The 17,561-nt window shown below is 44.4% G+C and overlaps 1 protein-coding gene across 1 annotated transcript; it reads right to left on the bottom strand.

The window, feature by feature from the left end:
* Positions 1–13,859: 13,859 nt before the first annotated feature.
* Positions 13,860–14,039, bottom strand: TUNAR (TCL1 upstream neural differentiation-associated RNA). Its single transcript, XM_057730629.1, has one exon. The coding sequence runs from the start codon at positions 14,004–14,006 to the stop codon at positions 13,860–13,862; it is 147 nt and encodes a 48-aa protein (XP_057586612.1). The 5' UTR covers positions 14,007–14,039.
* Between the last annotated feature and the right edge of the window lie 3,522 nt (positions 14,040–17,561).

Here is a 17,561-nt window from a genome sequence, read left to right as displayed (position 1 = left end):
CACATGGGCTTCAGTAGTTGCAGCCTGTGGGCTGAGTAGTTGTGGCTCACAGGCTCTAGAGCACAGGCTCGCTAGCTGTGGCTCAGGGGCTTAGTTGCTCCACAGTATGTGGGATCTTCCCAGACCAGGGATCAAACCCATGTCCCCTGCATTGGCAGGCAGATTCTTAACCACTGTGCCAGCAGTGAAGTCCAGCTATAGTCTTTCTTTATGAATATCCTTTAGCACTTTGAAAAAGTTACCTTGTATGCCTGGTTTGCCAATAATTTTTATCACAAATGGGTGCCGAATTTTGTCAAAATTTTTTTCTGCATCTATTGATATGAGAAGATCTTATGTTTTTCCTCCTTTATTCAGTTAGTAGGGTGAGCTATATGCATTGCTTTTCAGGGATAAACCTCACTTTGTCACAGCATATTATTCTTTGCTGAATGTGATTTGCTAATTTTAAAAGGATTTTTGCATCTATGTCCACAAGAGATAATAGTATGAAGAGTGCGTTTTTGTTGTTATTGTTTTTTTTAATAAATTTTATTTATTTATTTATTTATTTATTTATTTATTTTATTGGCTGTGTTTGGTCTTCATTGCTGCACACGGGCTTTCTCTAGTTGCGTCGAGCGGGGGCTACTCTTCATTGTGGTGTGTGGGCTTCTCATTGCTGTGGCCTCTCCTTGCAGAGCATGGGCTCTAGGCACATGGGCTTCAGTAGTTGTGGCACATGGGCTCAATAGTTGTGGCTCACGGGCTCTAGAACGCAGGTTCAATAGTTGTAGCACACGAGCTTAGTTGCTCCGTGGCATGTGGTATCTTCCTGGGGCAGAAATCAAACCCATGTCCCCTGCATTGGCAGGCAGATTCTTACCCACTGCATCACCTAGGAAGTCCTGTCATTGTTTTTTATTTTATTTTATTTTTTTAATTTTTTTTGGGGGGTACACCAGGTTCAATCATCTATTTTTATACACATCATTGTTTTTTAAATGTACACTTAAAAATGTCTGATTTTGGTGTCCAGGATAAGTTGTCTGATTTTTGTAGCAGGGAAAGTTTGGCCTCATAAATGAGTTGGTAAACATTCCCACCTACTTTATATTCTTAAAACTTTTGCATAGAGTTTTTGTTTTTTGTTTTTTTTTCTTCCTTGTGTCTTTGACAGAATTTACCAGAGGAGCTATCCAGGCCAGGAGTTTTGTTAGTGGGGAGATTTTTAATGTCAAATAAAATTTCTTAAATATATGTATGGCTTTTAGGTTCTTTGTTTTTTTTTTTTTTTTTTCTTCTTGAGTCAGGTTTGACAACTTGTGTCTCTTGGGGAATTTATACATTTCTTCTATGTTGTTAAATTTCTTGACATGTAATTTTTCATAATATGCCATTATTATTACTTTAATGCCTCTAGGATACCTACTGATATCCTTTCTTTCCTTCCTGATACTGGTAAATTGTGCCTTCTTTCTTTTATTTTTGATCCGTCTTGCTAGAGATTTATAATTTTATCAATCTTTCCACAGAACCAGCTTTTAATTTCATTGACTTTGTTTCCTATTTTTTCTGTTCTCTAATTGATTGACTTTGTTCTTACCTTTATTATTTCCTTCTTTCTACTTACCTGGATTTTTAATTTGCTCTTCTCTGTATAGCTTCTTCTTCTTCTTTTGATCTTTATTGGAGTATAATAGCTTTATATTGTTGTGCCAGTTTCTGCTGTACAACAAAGCGAATCAGCTGTATTTATACATATATCCCCACATCCCCTCCCTCTTGAGCCTCCCTCCCGAGCATCCCTCCCACCCTCCCTATCCCACTCCTCTATGTCATCAGCAATCATCGGCTTGATCTCCCTGTGTTAGGGAGTTGCTTCCCACTAGCTATCTATTTTATGTTTGGTAGTACGTAAGTGTCAATACCACTCTTTCACTTTGTCCCAGCTTCTCCTTCCCCACCTCCCCATGTCCTCGTCTGTTCTCTACCTCTGTATCTTTATTCTTCCTCTACCACTGAGTTCATCAATACCATGTATAGCTTCTTAATGTGGATGCTTAGATTATGTGAGAGCTTAGGTTTTCTATAGAAGATTATTTTATGTTTTCTGATGCAAATGGTAATGTTATGTTTAATATCATTTTCCATTTGTTCATTTCTAGCATATAAAATAATTTTTTTACTTTTGTATTCTTTTTCTTATGGAGGGCCCCAAATTGTAGAAACTGTAGACCCCACAAAACTGAATGTCTTTTTAGAAGACTATTTTCTTGAATGAAAATAAAATTTTATTGCACAAGCAAAAAAAGAGCTTCACAGAAACCGGAGAGGAGGAATGGGGGCACTGCTGGGTTCAGGAAAACTCAAACTTGAAAGCGTCATAAATAGAAGTTTCTCCCTATCATAGCTTTTTTTGCACCTCACTTTGCCTGTGTTAGTCAGCTATGGCTGAAAAACAACCATAGAATCTCAGTGGTGGACAACAATAACAATTATTTCTCATTCACACATCTTCAGGTTGACAAATGGCTCAGGCTGCAGGTGTGGGCTGGCTGGGGAGATTCTGATCCTGGTGGCTTATTTTCAGACTCAGGTGGCAGTGGTGTCACATACCCAGGATATACTCTCTCATGATTATGTCAGAAGCTCAAAGGGGAAAACCCAAATGCAGAAGCACAGAACCCAAATGCAGAAGTGATGCTACTACATCATATTCACGAGCGTTCCTTTAGCCAAAACAAGTAAGTAGCCACACCTAAAGTAAAGGCTGGGGAATTAACCATGGGAGATGGGAATAGCGAGGAGAATATATGTTACTATTAATATATAGGAGTAGAAAATGAGAATCAATTATTCAAGTTACCACACTGTCCACATACTTAATTTGCTTCTTCTGCTTACTGTACTCCAAGCCTTCAGGCTGTGCATTTTCCCAGCCATCTGTACATCGGGAAAGCTGTCAGTATATTTATCCTTCTGACCTAGATCCTTCCTGGAAACTTCTGCTTATATATCTTAGAAATTGGATCGGCCCAGTCCATCTTTTTGAGCCAGCTTACATACATCAAGGCCCTTGGCCTATCAATGGAATGGCCACCCTTGGGTCAATTATCCATCCCTGGACCAAGCAGTGGCTATTTCTGAGCTGAGAAGAGTCTGGCACTGTTTACCTACAGAGTACTAATTGTGAGGCAGCTTCAGCTAGAAGGGGAATTTAGGAATGGAATGTATCATGACTGGTATATCTTGTGATAGGGAGCAATACTGGGGAAATCGTAAGAACTTCTGCAGTAGTTTTTGTCTCAAAGATTCTTCCACATGAAAGGAAGCATGAGAAGTGCTGGGGGTGGTGGTGATGCAGGTTGAGGGATAGTGGTGGAGGGTAGAGCAAAGGAAGGAGTATATCGACCCCTTCTAGGAAGGCTGGGCATAAGGTAACAGATGGAAGCAAAGTATTATTAAATATCTACTCATCTGTGGGGCATAAGAACTAGATAATGAGAATGGGATACCAACCCATAAGGACAGGTTTCAGCCCTAATGGCGAGCACATCTATGCTGGTGTCTACCAGCTAAAGACCAGCTCTAGAAGGAGGGGAGGAAACAGGAGGGAGGATCTAGAATGAGTCTCCCAAATCATCTTGCATCCAAATTACTGGAGACATAGTTAGAATTATATGAAGTATAATGGACGTATTTTAAATTTAAGGAGGAATAAAAAGCCTTGGTTTGTTGCCATCCATCCCTGGAGATTCTATTCAGAGATCATTGCCTCGAAGAAAAAAGTGTTCAGACAAGTAATCTGTCTCAAGGCCATACAACCAGAAAGTAGCAGAACTCTTCAACTTCTTCCACTTTCCAATGCCAGCTCACTTCACAAGTGGGGTCTAGGATGTCATGTTAGAAGAGGTGGTTACTGAGGCTGACTTCAAAGGAGCTGAGTGGAGCCCTTTACTCCTTTGTCTTACTGAATAAGGATAATAACTTCCACTCGGTAAGCACCTTCTATGTGCCAAGCACCATGCTAGGCACTGGATGCACATGGTCTGTAAACCTTACCAAATTTTTGCAAAGTAGCATCCTATTTTATAGATAAGAATGTTGAGGCTCACAGAAATGATGTACCTCAGAAATACAAATGCATCTACTGTAGGAGAGTAGCAGAGACCAAGAGGGCTGTGGTGACCTCTTCCAGCAGCCACGACTATGGCTCTGTCTTCTGGAAAAGTAAAGACTCAGCAGAGGGGACACGAGCACTGGCCTGGGGGTTCAGGAAGGATGTGCTCATATCTGATGGAGATTGATGGCTGGTCTCCAACTGCTTCATCCATTCCACAAAGATTCTTCTGGGGATCACCTGGAATACAGGGGGTTAAAGTACATGGCAAGTTCTATCCATACGGAAGACTTTTATTTTTAATTTTGGCTGCCTGGGTCTTCATTGCTGCACACAAGGGCTTTCTCTAGTTGTGGAGAGCAGGGGCTACTCTTTATTGCGGTGTATGGGCTTCTCATTGTGGTGGCGTCTCTTGTTACGGAGCATGGACTCTAGGTGTGTGGGCTTCAGTAGTTGTGGTTTGTGGGCTCAGTAATTGTAGCTTGAGGCCTTAGTTGCTCTGTGGCATTTGGAATCTTCCTAGACTAGGGATCGAATCTATGTCCCCTGCATTGGCAGGCAGATTCTTAACCACTGTGCCACCAGGGAAGTCCCATATATGTCCTGCCATATTGCTCACAACACATACACACCTTTGTCTTCCTAATAAATATTTCTCTTTTCATTTCTTTGTGAGTAGAAAACAGAGCTAAAATTTCCAATTACTGATTGTGCTCACATTTTTAATATGGAGTTACTTCCAAGTCCCTAATATTTAGTCTTTCAATTAAATAGGTCTTTACCATCATCACAGGTGAAGCTACACACTTAATTTTGTCAGGAAAAGGATTCTGAAACACCACTGAATTTGGTTCTTGTATCCTTATCATTATTCTTCAGTGGAAGAAAGATTTTAAACACACACCAAAATGCTGTTACATAAAAATGTAACCTACACACCTACACTGAGAGACCTGATTTATTAAATTCATGACATGAAAATGAAATATTCTTTCAGAAATATTGAGGGTCTGCTCCAAGATCAATAGCCAATCAGTGGCAGAGTTGGGACTTGAACACAGATTTTCTGTTTGTTTTTAAAATTTTATTTATTTATTTTATTGGCTGCATTGGGTCTTCATTGCTGTGAGCGGGCTATCTGTAGTTGCGGAGAGCAGAGCTAATCTTCGTTGTGTGTGCGGGCTTCTTGTTGCAGAGCATGGGCTCTGGATGTGCGACCTTCAGTAGTTGCAGCCTGTAGGCTCAGTAGTTGCGGCTCACAGGCTCTAGAGCACAGGCTCAAGTAGTTGTGGCACATGGGCTTAGTTGCTCCGTGGCATACGGGATCTTCCTGCACCAGGGCTCAATCTCATGTCCCCCTACATTGGCAGGTGGATTCTTAACCACTGCGCCACCAGGGAAGTCCCCAGATTTTCTGGTCTTGAGTCCCGTTATCATTTCTGGATGATGTCCTGGTCCTCAAAAAAAGTGAGAAGGTGATCCCTCGTGAGGAGTGAGTGATGAACTTTGTGCACACACTTATTGCTCAAATACCCACAGGCAATGGAATTATCCACCAGCTTTTCCAGGGGAAAGTGTGGGAGGAAAGAACTATCAGCCAGCTCGGGTGGCCAAGCCAACATCAAACCAGAATGTTGCACTGAAGCTGAGTTCACACGTCTCTTTAATGCAGAGGCGAATCTTTAGAACTTTAGAACCCAAAGTTCTACAGCAGAGTCTTCAGAACTAAAACACTAAAGTGGATGCTTTAGAACAGAAAACAAGGTACCAAGGAAAAAACGTAGCCAACCTTGTCAGGTAATGACCTCAGAGGCTGGGACAGTAGGGGCTCAGATGGCAAGAAGGTGACACAACCAGAAAGAAAGTGCATTGGGGTGTGTTGCCTGATTCCTGTACAGAATTATAAATACGAGTCTCTGGGAACTGAGGAGGGGTTAGCTAAGCTAACCATGTATGGACTCCAGTGGAACCTGTACGTGCATTCTGGAATGTGCAAGTCTGTGAGGAAATGTCTGAAGTCTGCCTCTCCTGAGCTGGAGGTCCCAGAGATTCTGCGACCTGCAGGCATCTCAGCAGTTCTGATTTGTGACTGGTCCATACCAATGGATCATCAGTCTGTGCTTTTGGCCTTTCATGATAGAAACGTCTTCCTGATTAAGAGAAAGATTACAGGTCAGCTTACAGGTCGGGGAGACTTGAGGAGCAACCTTTGGCTCTTGCCAGAATTAAGGCTGGCTCACCTCTGCTTGATATAACTTTGATTCCTTTAGTCCCAGTGAGACAGATACTAGCTAAAAACATTGTCCTTTTACTGCTTACTAGCTACAGTGCCTAGAACTATTCAGCTGTTACCCCTTGGCTCCCTGCCCTCGGCTGGAGGTGGGGGGTAGGATGCTCTGACTGTCTGAACAGGGTGTTGGGCTGTGCTGTCCTCCAGTGATTAGGGGCAGGTGACAAGAGTTAAACATCTAGGCTTTGGAGCTAAGCCTCTGCACACCTGGCAGGCTGCTGCCCCAGGTAGGGAGAGGGGAGCTGACTTTTGCTGTACAGACATCAATCATGACTCCGACCTCATTCTGCATCCCCCATTGTTGTCTACTAGAAATAGAGCCAATAAGCAAGCCTCTTAACCAAGAGTCTTGTAGTGGAAAATTATGTATCATGTGATCTTATTTCTCACGGCAACATGCAGCCGTTCTGTGAAAAGTATGCACAGCTTTGTATAACTTGTTTACAAACAGAAAATATTAAGAGCCTGTTCATTCCATCTGCTTTCCACGAGAGGAAAGAATCGTTATGTAGTGATGTCAGAAGGTATCCCAGCGCACAAGGGGATCTTTCTGGAGGTGTCTCATATGGAAGTCTTTCCTTTAGGGGGTGGGGGCCAGAGGGTCTTCTAGGAGAGTTGTCTCAGAAAAGAAAGCAGGAATTTGGCCTCTGGAACTTTCTCTTTCCAATGGGTGACATTATCATAGCCAGTCTGAGCTCCTAAAGTAGCTATTAAGAAAGTGCTTAAATGGCCAATGAGATTGTTTCTATAAAGAACAGCAAGACAAGGAGATACGTGGGCTTTCTGATGTTTTACAGGCAGTCGATGGAAAAAGAGAGCGCTAAGACTAAGCATGGGGGATGGGAACGCTGAGGGAAAGGAAAGTGAGCTGGGGCTCTGATGTTTGGAGGAGAGAGGGAGGAATGCATGGAGGGAGGGGAAGAGGGAGACAGAAGGAAGGTGAGAGGGAAATGTGGGAGAGAAAGAGACAGACAGACAAACAAGAATCGTTCCTATATTAGATATACATGGGTGTTTGCTAGAAGCAATTTGAAAGAAAGTTTTGGCTCAGTGTTTCTTTAGTAAATGGTACTCATATCCAGTGTGTGATGCATGTAGTGAACTGTTGATAAGACCTATAACTCCAGTGTTTCCACAGGCTACTTTCCCCTGCACTGAGCACAGAGTTCTAACAGCAAGCAGATGTGCAGCCTATCAGTCTGTGACTTTGCACCCGGCGATGTACATGGCTTTCTGCTGGGAGCTGTATCTGCTTTGTCTTAGCTGACTTTCACAATGACCTGTGATGCAGATGTTACCATCAGCTTTTTATAGATAAAGAAACCCAGGTGAATAAAGATGAAGTGACCTACACAAAACCAGCACAATCACCAGAATCTCAGGGTCTCAGAATCAGGTCCTTGCCCAGGTGGTCATTCCAGGTTCATCCGGACCAGCATCTCCAAATATGCCTGATCATCTGGGAGACACATTAAAGAGACCCCAGGTCAGGCTCCACTCCAGAGCTATTCACCAGAGATCTGGGTGAGAGGTCTGAGAATGTGCATTCTTAATAAGCATCCAGGTGATTCCCATATTCAGTTTTTTTTAAAAAAATTATTATTTATCTGTTTATTTTTTATGGTCGTTTTTGGGTCTTCATTGCGATGCACAGCCAGCCTTCTCATTGCAGTGGCTTCTCTTGTTGCAGAGCAGAGGCTCTAGCATGTGGGCTTCAGTAGTTGCAGTGTGTGGGCTCAGTAGTTGCGGCTCACAGGCTCTAGAGCACAGGCTCAGTAGTTGTGGCACACGGGGCTTACTTAGTACCTCCGTGGCATGTGGGATCTTCCCGGACCAGGGATTGAACCCATGTCCCCTGCGTTGGCAGGCAGATCTCCAACTACTGCGCCATCAGGAAGGTCCCCCACATTCAGTGTCTTTTGGGAAGTCCCCCTTATTCAGTGTAGTTTGGTAAACAATGACTTACGGGAATACCACCCCAGGCCACTCTAAGGGATCCTGGGGAAGGGAAGGGGAATGCTTGGGATGATTTAAAGGGCAAGGCTGAGCGGTTCATAGCAAACACTGACAACCACCTAGAGGCCCCCATGGAGGATGGGGATATACGTGATGGTACACCTAAACAACAGAACCCCTAGCAGCCCTTACAAGCGGTTTGCCTAAATGCATTGATGGATATAGAAGCGCATTCACAATTATTAATGAAAAATATCTGGGATCAATGTTCACCACATGGCAACTATGTGCGTGAATTGTAACATTTAACCTACTGTTTATGGGGACATGTGTGGATGGCCGTCCAGAATGTTTTTGGATCCAGCAAGTAAGAGACATGAGAGAAGCTGTCCACTGTTACAGGGAACATGGGCACAGTGACCTAAAGAGTGTCCTTACCTAAAGGCAACGGAATTTTATAATTTCGAGGAAAATGGTCTCAACAAACAGGTATGAAGGCCACCTGGTCTATAATTTTGATGCTAAACACTAACAGCCGTTGCCTCTACGTGGTGGTATTTGGGGATTCTTAATTCTATAGAATTTAATTATTTTAATTCTGTAGAATTTTCTTATTGTAGTTTGTCTCAACTGCAACTATGAAGCAACTATGCACATGTAATTTACGAAAAGACAAGTAAGAATGAGGAATAGTTCTGGGGAGTTCCCTGGCGGTCCAGGGGCTACGACTCCATGCTTTCACCACCAAGGGCCTGGGTTTGATCCCTGTTCGGGAAGCTAAAGATCCCACAAGCTGCTCAGTGTGCCAGAAACAAGAGAAAAAAAGGAGGAAAGGAAGGAAGAAAGAAAGAAGAAAGAAAGAAAAAAGAAAGAAAGAAAGAAAGAAAGAAAGAAAGGAAGAAAGAAAGAAAGAAAGAAAGAAAGAAAGAAAGAAAGAAAGAAAGAAAGAAAGAAAGAAGAAAAGAAAAAAGAAAGAAAGAAAAAGAAATTCTGAGTTGCTGTGCCCATCAGCCTTTTGTTGTTGGCATAAAAGGCCTCTCTCTGGCCCCCTTGTGAGAGAGGGCACTCCAAAACTATGCTCTTTGGGGTTAGATAACCACATTCCTGAGGGCAAAGCAGAAGCAGAACTCTGGATTCTCTGAGAGGCCATTTGCTTTGCATAGAAATCCCAGAACAAGCAACCGGAAAGGCCTTGTGGTCCAGCCCCCAATAACCAGAGGCCCTTTTTATGAAAATAAATCTCTGCATTTCCCTTTCCCAGGCTACTTCTGAGACCCCTGGACTACCAAGCTATGTGACTTTAGGACTTGATCTTGTCTGGGTCTCAGTTGGTTATTGGTTAATAAAAAGAAAAAAATCATAGAAAAGTGTCTCTCTGCCCTGTCCTCACCCCACCCTGTAGGATCACAGGAGCCACAAGCCCCTCTTTTGCCTTCCCACAGTCCGGGTCCCTCACACTAAACTTGAAAGTTTTGGAGGCATCCTGTCCCCACCCCCCTGAAACTCAGGCACCCTGGGGCTCTTTATTCGGGGGTTTAAGTGTCATTCTTTGGCTGCCAAGGTGAAGGCAGCAGCTTATGGAACCCAGGCTGCATGACATCATGGATCCCAGGCCTTTGCTAAGTCAACTCACCTCTCCAGGCCACGCTTTCTGCATCAGTTAAATGGGGTTAAAATACCTATCTGATGGGACCTGGGGCTCTTAGCACCCCCTGCTGACAGATGAGGAAAACCGAGGCTCACAGAGCTGGTGTGAATTGCCTGCTGCAGCTAGATCGCAGGAGGCAGAGATGGGATTCAGGCCCTGGCTGTTTCCAGCCATCGGCAAGCACCTTGCAGCCCCAAACCACCAGGGCACGCTGCTCTGTGTTCCTGGTCCTCCCCACCAGAGCCTGGGCTTTCTGAATGGCTTTCTGGGGTAGAAGTAAAAGGCATCGATTCAACCATGCTGACCAGACCAGCTGCGTTGTGACCACGGAGAGGCAGGCATGGTGGGAAGCTGTGTTCTGTGACTGGACTAGCCAGAGGGCTCCAGCAGAGTTCAGATCCGCAGCCTGGACCACACAAGATGCGGACGGCACACAGAGCCAGGTCTGATTCTGCTGGTTTCTAGCTGAGGGACCTTGGAAAAGTCAATTAGCCTTTTTGAGCCTTTCTTCTCATCTTGTAAGATAAGGGTAGGCATGCACATCTCATGCGGTTGTTGTGAGGGTCCCACAGGATGGGTGGGACGTATACAGCCCTTGTGTCCTTTGGGTTGTTGCTACAGTAAGTTCCCTATACGTGAACCTTCAAGTTGCGAACTTTCACAGATGCAAACGTGCGTTCACTTGTCCAATTACATAAGTTAGTCCACATGACTGGCGTACGTTGTCACGTGCATGCATCCTCTACAAGTGGTTATACTTTTGTGTGTACAGTACTGTATAGTACTGTGCAGAGTACGGTAGTACAGTATCTTTGTTTCAAGCCCAGGATGTCTGGAAGCAGGCGTAAAAGCAGAGGTGATGTAGCTGGTACTACTGTACTTTTCAAGGTACTGTGCTATAAGATTAAATATGTTTTCTTTATTTTTTGTGTTTTTTTTTTATGTGTTATTTATGTGAAAAGTATTATAAACCTGTTACAGTACCGTACCACACAGCCGATTGTGTTAGCTGGGTAGCTAGGCTAACTTTGTTGGATTTATGAATGCACTCTCGGAATAGAACTCATTCATATGTAGGGGACTTACTGTATTGGTGCCAAGGCTGGGCTAGGTGTACTTAGACTCTCAAGACAGGGCCATGGGCTGCCTCCCCATCACATACCCTTGAGACACCCTGGGATCCGGGGGGAAGCTGTGAGTGCCCACTGCATGTTCTCGGGCTCTGCTAAATTAGAACAGAAATAAAAGACTCTCTCTGCAGGAGACAGCGCTGCCACTTTGGTTGGCAGTCATTGAACGGGCAGCTTTATTTCCAGGCAGTGGATCAGGACAATCTAGAAGAACCATCAGGGAGCTGTTGAGAGGATCGGAAAGGCAGTTTTCCCCCTCAATAAATTTCAAATTAGTACACTTGAAAAATCACTGGGGCTTCTACAGTCCAAACAAAACAGTTTTAGTTGAACAGAGTCACATTTAGTTTTGTGTGCTTTTTTTTTTTTTTTTTTTTGGAAATAAAACAAAAATATGTATAGGTAAAGAAATGACATGGAGGTTTAAAAATACCAGAACGCTGCGGAGGGAAAAAAGGACATCAGTAGTTTTTTGTTTTTCTTCCATTGCACCTTTATTGTTTACTCTGTTCACTGTTCAGAATTTTCATACACTCTTTCTAGAACCACACAGAACCTGTGAGACGGCTCCCTCCCCTGACAGTCCATTATATTTCTAACCAGCCTCCTCTTGGCCCTCAGCCTTATGTCCTTCCGTGTATGACATTCTGCCAGGGTGCAAGGAGTTCCCAGGGTTTGTTTATTTTTATGAGGGAGGGGTGCAGAGCTGGCCCTCAGCAAAGCCATCGGTTTGCATCTGACCCCTGAAGGTCCTTTCCTGAACTGTCCCCACCTCTCCATTCCCTCTTTTCCCAGCATTCAACTGACCCTCACTGGGCTAGGGAATCAGACAGATTGGGGGTTTGCATTCTGACTCACCACTAGAAGCCACCTGATCTCAGGGAAATTTCCTGATCTCTCAGTACTCCTTTCTTCTTCCACAATGTGGGGTTAAAGCCTCCCTGGCTCACTTACTGTGAGGATTCAAAGACAAAGAATACAGGGTCTGGCAGCCCTGGCACACAGTATGCCCTGAACGGACATCAACTTTGTTTCTTCTGGTGGGGAAGAGAAGACACTTGATGAGAGCCAGGTGCTCAGGGCATTTGCTTTATAAAAGAGTCTGGTCCCATAGCAGAGTCTAAGAAATGACTCTCTAATGGTGGAATTTCAGACACCACAACATCTGGTGGTGGAGATCTCCTGGGCATCATTTGAATCCAACTAGGCAGTCCTGCTGCTTCTTTTGCCCACAGGCAAGGCTGGCACTGGCAGAAGGAATTCTAACCCTCTTTTTTTAAGGCCATGCCACTGCAGCCAGTGAAAGGCCCATCTCAGGGAGCCAGGAGAACAGGGCAAATTCACATTTATTCAACTGTCCCTGCCAGGGAGGAAGTAGCTTCATGTGGGTGTAAACCAGGAGCTTTAAGAAATGCAGCAATCTTTCAGGGTGATCGTTGCATTCCCTTCCAGTGCCCTTGAAAAGTCACCTGTCGCAGGGGTGTCCTCATAGCCTGAAACACCCAGGTGAGCTCTTACAGTGAGGAGACCATGTGCCATATACACTCCACCTACTTTGAAAAGGATCCCAAGCGGCTCCCTAAGGAAGGAATTATGCACTTCACGCTAAGCTTTCCCCCTTGTCCTTCCCATCTTTCACGGTATGTGGCCATTAAAATCAAATGTGATCAACAAATGGTCACAAGAATGAAATAATAATGCTGCCAATAGGAAGCGGAGTATTCCATCCTACAGTTGATCTACGATGTAGCCAAGCTCTTCCTCCACGGCAGTCCTCGCAAAAATTTGTTTAAAGCTGATCTATCACTCAACCCTTGTTCATGCATAATTCTCAGCAAGGATATGTTGCATCCAAGGTCCACATGCCCACGATCGTTTGATATCTCCGAGATAACAACAGAAAGCCGCTCAACAGACAATTTTAAAACATGCACCAACCAAGATCACAGCTGGTATTATGGAAAAAACGTCCTCCAGACTGGAAAGAGCGAGAGGGAGAGAGAAGGTAAACGGTTCAAGATGAATTAGGACTAGAGTGATTACACAACAGGACATCTGCAGTCTAGGGGTTTAAGCAGGTAAAACCAAGGACAGCTCTATGGATCCAGGAGAGCCTCTCCAAATATTTGGTTCATGCTAAAAAATAGAGCACATTTATTAAAAATATATATTTATAAACCTTGATATGAACAGATACACACATCAAGCCAATGAAAAAAGAAAAATAAGTTATCTCCCTGGTATCAAATAGACACTTTTGATGAATGGGATGCTTGTCAAAGGATTGTCCCTGTGGTTTTTTGTACCAAACGGCTCATCGAGTCAGGAGGAAACGTGTGTCCTGGGAGACACGCCGTGAGCTGCGTCTGCCCTGTTCCTCTGTTTGAACACGTGACATCCGTCAGCGACCTCCGATAACCAATCTCTGCAGCCATCTGCTCCCTGATGGCGCCAAAGGCGGGTCTTCCAAGCGTTCTTTCAGGTCCCCTGCCAACGACGTTGAGTTCCTTGCTGTGTGAATGAGTTTTGTTGGATTCATTGTGCTTTAGTGTCTGCTCCTCGCAGCAGGATCGGTTTATTTTGGTGACCCTTTCTCAAGTTCGAAGGTGCATTTGATTGAGCGGTGTGTGTAGGTCAAGGCCGCTTGTTGGCGCAGTGTGCGGTCACTGATCCGCCGACGCACAGGACTCCCGTCTTTTGGCCATCCTGAGGCCTGAGGACCCTCTGGGCCATTCACAGAGTGGTGTAAATGTATACAAATATGATGACAATGAGGTTCAGGATGGTCCCAATAATCCCCAGCATCGCCAAGACACTCTCCTCTTTACTCTCTTTCTCCTGGCCTCCTCTGTCTTCATCATTTCCACTCGTGATTACCATCTTGGTTGCAAATGTCTTTATCTTCCTCCCCAGGCTAACCTGTAATTGGAAAGAGGCAGCACAAAAGATAATGGTTTATCAGCATCCTCTCCACAGCCAGGCAGATGGGACGGGGCAGTGATTTCACACCCGGGGACTAGATCTCAGGTAGGGGTGAAAAATCTCCCGTGGAGCCAATCTTGGGACCCATTGCTCTTGGCCATGGCGAAATGGTAGGGCATGACCGATCAATTTCAAGGATGAATGTCCTCTTTGCAGGGTCATGGATGGACCTAGAGACTGTCATACAGAGTGAAGTGAGTCAGAACGAGAAAAACAAATGTCGTACATTAACACATATATGTGTAATATAGGAAAATGGTACAAATTAACTGGTTTGCAGGGCAGGAATAGAGACACAGATGTAGAGAACAAACATATGGACACCAAGTGGGGAAAGCAGGGTTGGGGGGGGAAGTGGGTTGCGGTGGGATGAATTGGGAGATTGGGATTGCCATACATACATTACTAATAAGAAAAAAAATATCAAATTGTACACTTTAAATATATGCAGTTTATTGTATGTCAATTGTATCTCAATAAAAGTTCTTAAAGAAAAAAAAAATGGAGGAATGTCCTGACACTGGTATAAAGAGATCAGCCCTGGAGTCCAGCCTGGGAGCTACCCACTCTTCTGAGGTTTTGTTTTAGACCTTTTCTTGAAGCAGACAGCTGCACAGTAGTCTGACCACATGTGGGCTCTCCCACAGCAGCAGGGTTTTGACACACATTCACATACTGGATCCTATCCTAGAAAAGTGCTGTCCAGCATGTGCACCAAGTGTGTAGGAGGGTGTCATGGTCACACCATGTTCTAAGCACTGGCTGCCCTGTGAGCAGGGGTGGCTGAACCTCGGGAAGGCAATTTACTGAGACCAGAGGGGATGGAAAGGAGGTGGGGAGAACATCATAAGAAACTTGCATCACCTCCAGCAGGAGCATAAATTGGTATAATCATTCTGGAAAGTTCCTTGGAATTACCTAGAGAAGCAAAGAGACACAAATTCTACAACTGGGCTGAGCACCTGATCTCCTAGATGCCCACCCTAGAGAAATCCCTGCACCTGTGCACCTGGAGACAGGGACAAGAATGCTTTTGTGAGCTTCCAGCAGAGGACGGGAAGTTACCCAAATAGGCACCAAGGGTTGAAGAGACCAACATGTGGCCCATATGATGGACGTGTCCACACAAAAGAACATTATATGGCAGTGAAATGAATGCACTGAGGCTACATGTGACAGTGTGGACGAGGCCCCAACACTTCATGTAGCATGAAAAAGCATGTTACACAGGATACACACAGCATATGCCAATTCATAAAGGCTCAAAACAGGCCAAGCCAAACCAATATATTTTGAGACATATCCTTTAATGTTTATAAAAAGCAAAAGAGGGGCTTCCTAGGTGGTGCAGTGGTTGAGAATCTGCCTGCCAATGCAGGGGACATGGGTTCGATCCCTGCTCTGGGAAGATCCCACATGCCGTGGAACAACTATGCTCGTGTGCTACAACTATTGAGCCTGCACTCTAGAGCTCATGAGCACAACTATTGAGGCCATGTGCAGCAACTACTGAAGCCCACGTGCCTAGAGCCTGTGCTCCACAACAAAAGAAGCCACAGCAATGAGGAGCCCGCACACCACAACGAAGAGTAGCCCCCACTCACCGCGACTAAAGAAAGCCCATGTGCAGCAACAAAGACCCAACACAGCCAATAAATAAATAAATTTATTTTTTAAAAAAAAGCAAAAGAATGATTAACACAAAATTCAGGAACATCGCTTCTTATGGGTAAGGACCGAGTGGGAGGCCACTGGGAGGAGCACCAAAGGCCTTCAATACGCTGCTCATTTCCCATTCATTAGGCTGGATGGGCAGTGCACAGGGGTTAATTTTTATCCTTATCCTTTCAACTGTTTCAGAGATTCTCTGGTATGTATGATATATTTTGCAATAACCAAAATTTTTGCTTTTGATTATTTAAAATAACAGGCATGGCCATCCAGGGGGCCTGGTGAGCAGCTGAAGCCTTCTTTTCGACTGATTACTAATCCAAGCAATATGTAAGAAATGACCAATGTATGGGAGGTGGCGCCAGCCTGTCTGCCTGATGGGATGTGACACAGACCAGGCCAGGGCCCCCAGCTGCATCTCTTCCATTAGAGAGCTGTGTCTGTAGAGCTAGACGGGTTTTCACGCTCCAGAGTTGTGACAGTTAATTTTATGCCAGCCTGCCTGGGTCACGGGGTGCCCAGACATTTGTCAAACACGATTCTGGGGGTGTCTGTGAGAGTGTTTCTGGATGAGAGTCACATTTGAATTGGTAGACTGCATAAAGCAGATTGCTCTCCCCAGTGCGGGCTTCATCTCATGAGCTGAAGGCCCAAATAGCAGAAGAGGGCTGAGAACTCCTGCCCAACTGCGTTTGAGCTGGGACATGAGCTTTTTCCTGCTTTCGAATCCAAACGGAAACCTAAGCTCTTCCTGGGTCTTGAGCCTGCTGGCCTTCAGACTGAAATGAAACCATCAGCTCTCCTGTACCTCCTCGCTGCTAACTCACACTGCAGATCCTGACACGTGCTGCCCTCCATAACGACATGGGCCAATTTCTTACAATAAATCTATCTATTTATTATCTATCTATCTATCTATCTATCTATCTATCTATCTATCTACCTATCTATCTACCTATTATCCATATATCCATCTATCATCTTTCTGTTATCTATCTATTATCTATCTATCGATCATCTATCATCTATCTATCATCCATCTATATCATCTATCATCTATCTATCATCTCGTATTGGTTCTGTTTCTCTGGAGAACCCTGACTAATCAATTCAAGGGTCAAAAGATATCACAGGGCCACTATATGAGAAGAATCACAAAAAGGAATCTGGGAAGGTGGGGAGTGTGGCTGCAAGGTGAAACATCTGCATGTCTCTTCTTCTGGGCGTGTGAACCCCTGAAAGGGCCAGGCCATGCCTTGCAGATCAGGTATGGATTTGGAACACAGTGTATGTGGAGAGATGTCTGTGTGAACGAGGGATAGACAATCAGGGAAGACAGAGGGAGATAATGCAACAGGAATACGTGCACAAATAAACACGTATCTCTGAAAGGGATGTTTCATTTCCTTCACAACTCTGGTTTATGTCATAGGCTTAGGGTGGGTTCCTATTCCCTTGAAGTGACTGGGGCCAGACTTCATCTTTCCAGAGCTGTCCACTCTCTCCTGGCCAATGGAATGAAACTTCTTGGGACAACATCTTGTAATCTCTTATTAAAATTGCTAGTAAAATTTAAAAAAAAAAAGCTTTGACTAGGCAAAGTTTGTAGTTGGATCTGTTTAGTTTTCTGTCTTTTTCTTCCTAGTACAGTTTTGTGTGATGTATAATACACATACAGAAAAGTGCACAGACTTCAAACACATAGCTTGATAAGTGTTCGCGTCTGTGAGCTGTCACCAAGATCAAGAAACAGAACCCTCCAGGACCCCAAGAGGCGCTGTG

This window comes from Hippopotamus amphibius, chromosome 4 (genome assembly GCF_030028045.1).
Source record: "Hippopotamus amphibius kiboko isolate mHipAmp2 chromosome 4, mHipAmp2.hap2, whole genome shotgun sequence".
NCBI lineage: Eukaryota > Metazoa > Chordata > Mammalia > Artiodactyla > Hippopotamidae > Hippopotamus > Hippopotamus amphibius.
The sequence above is the reverse complement of the archived record's forward strand: the minus strand, read 5'-3'. Positions and strand labels throughout refer to the sequence as shown.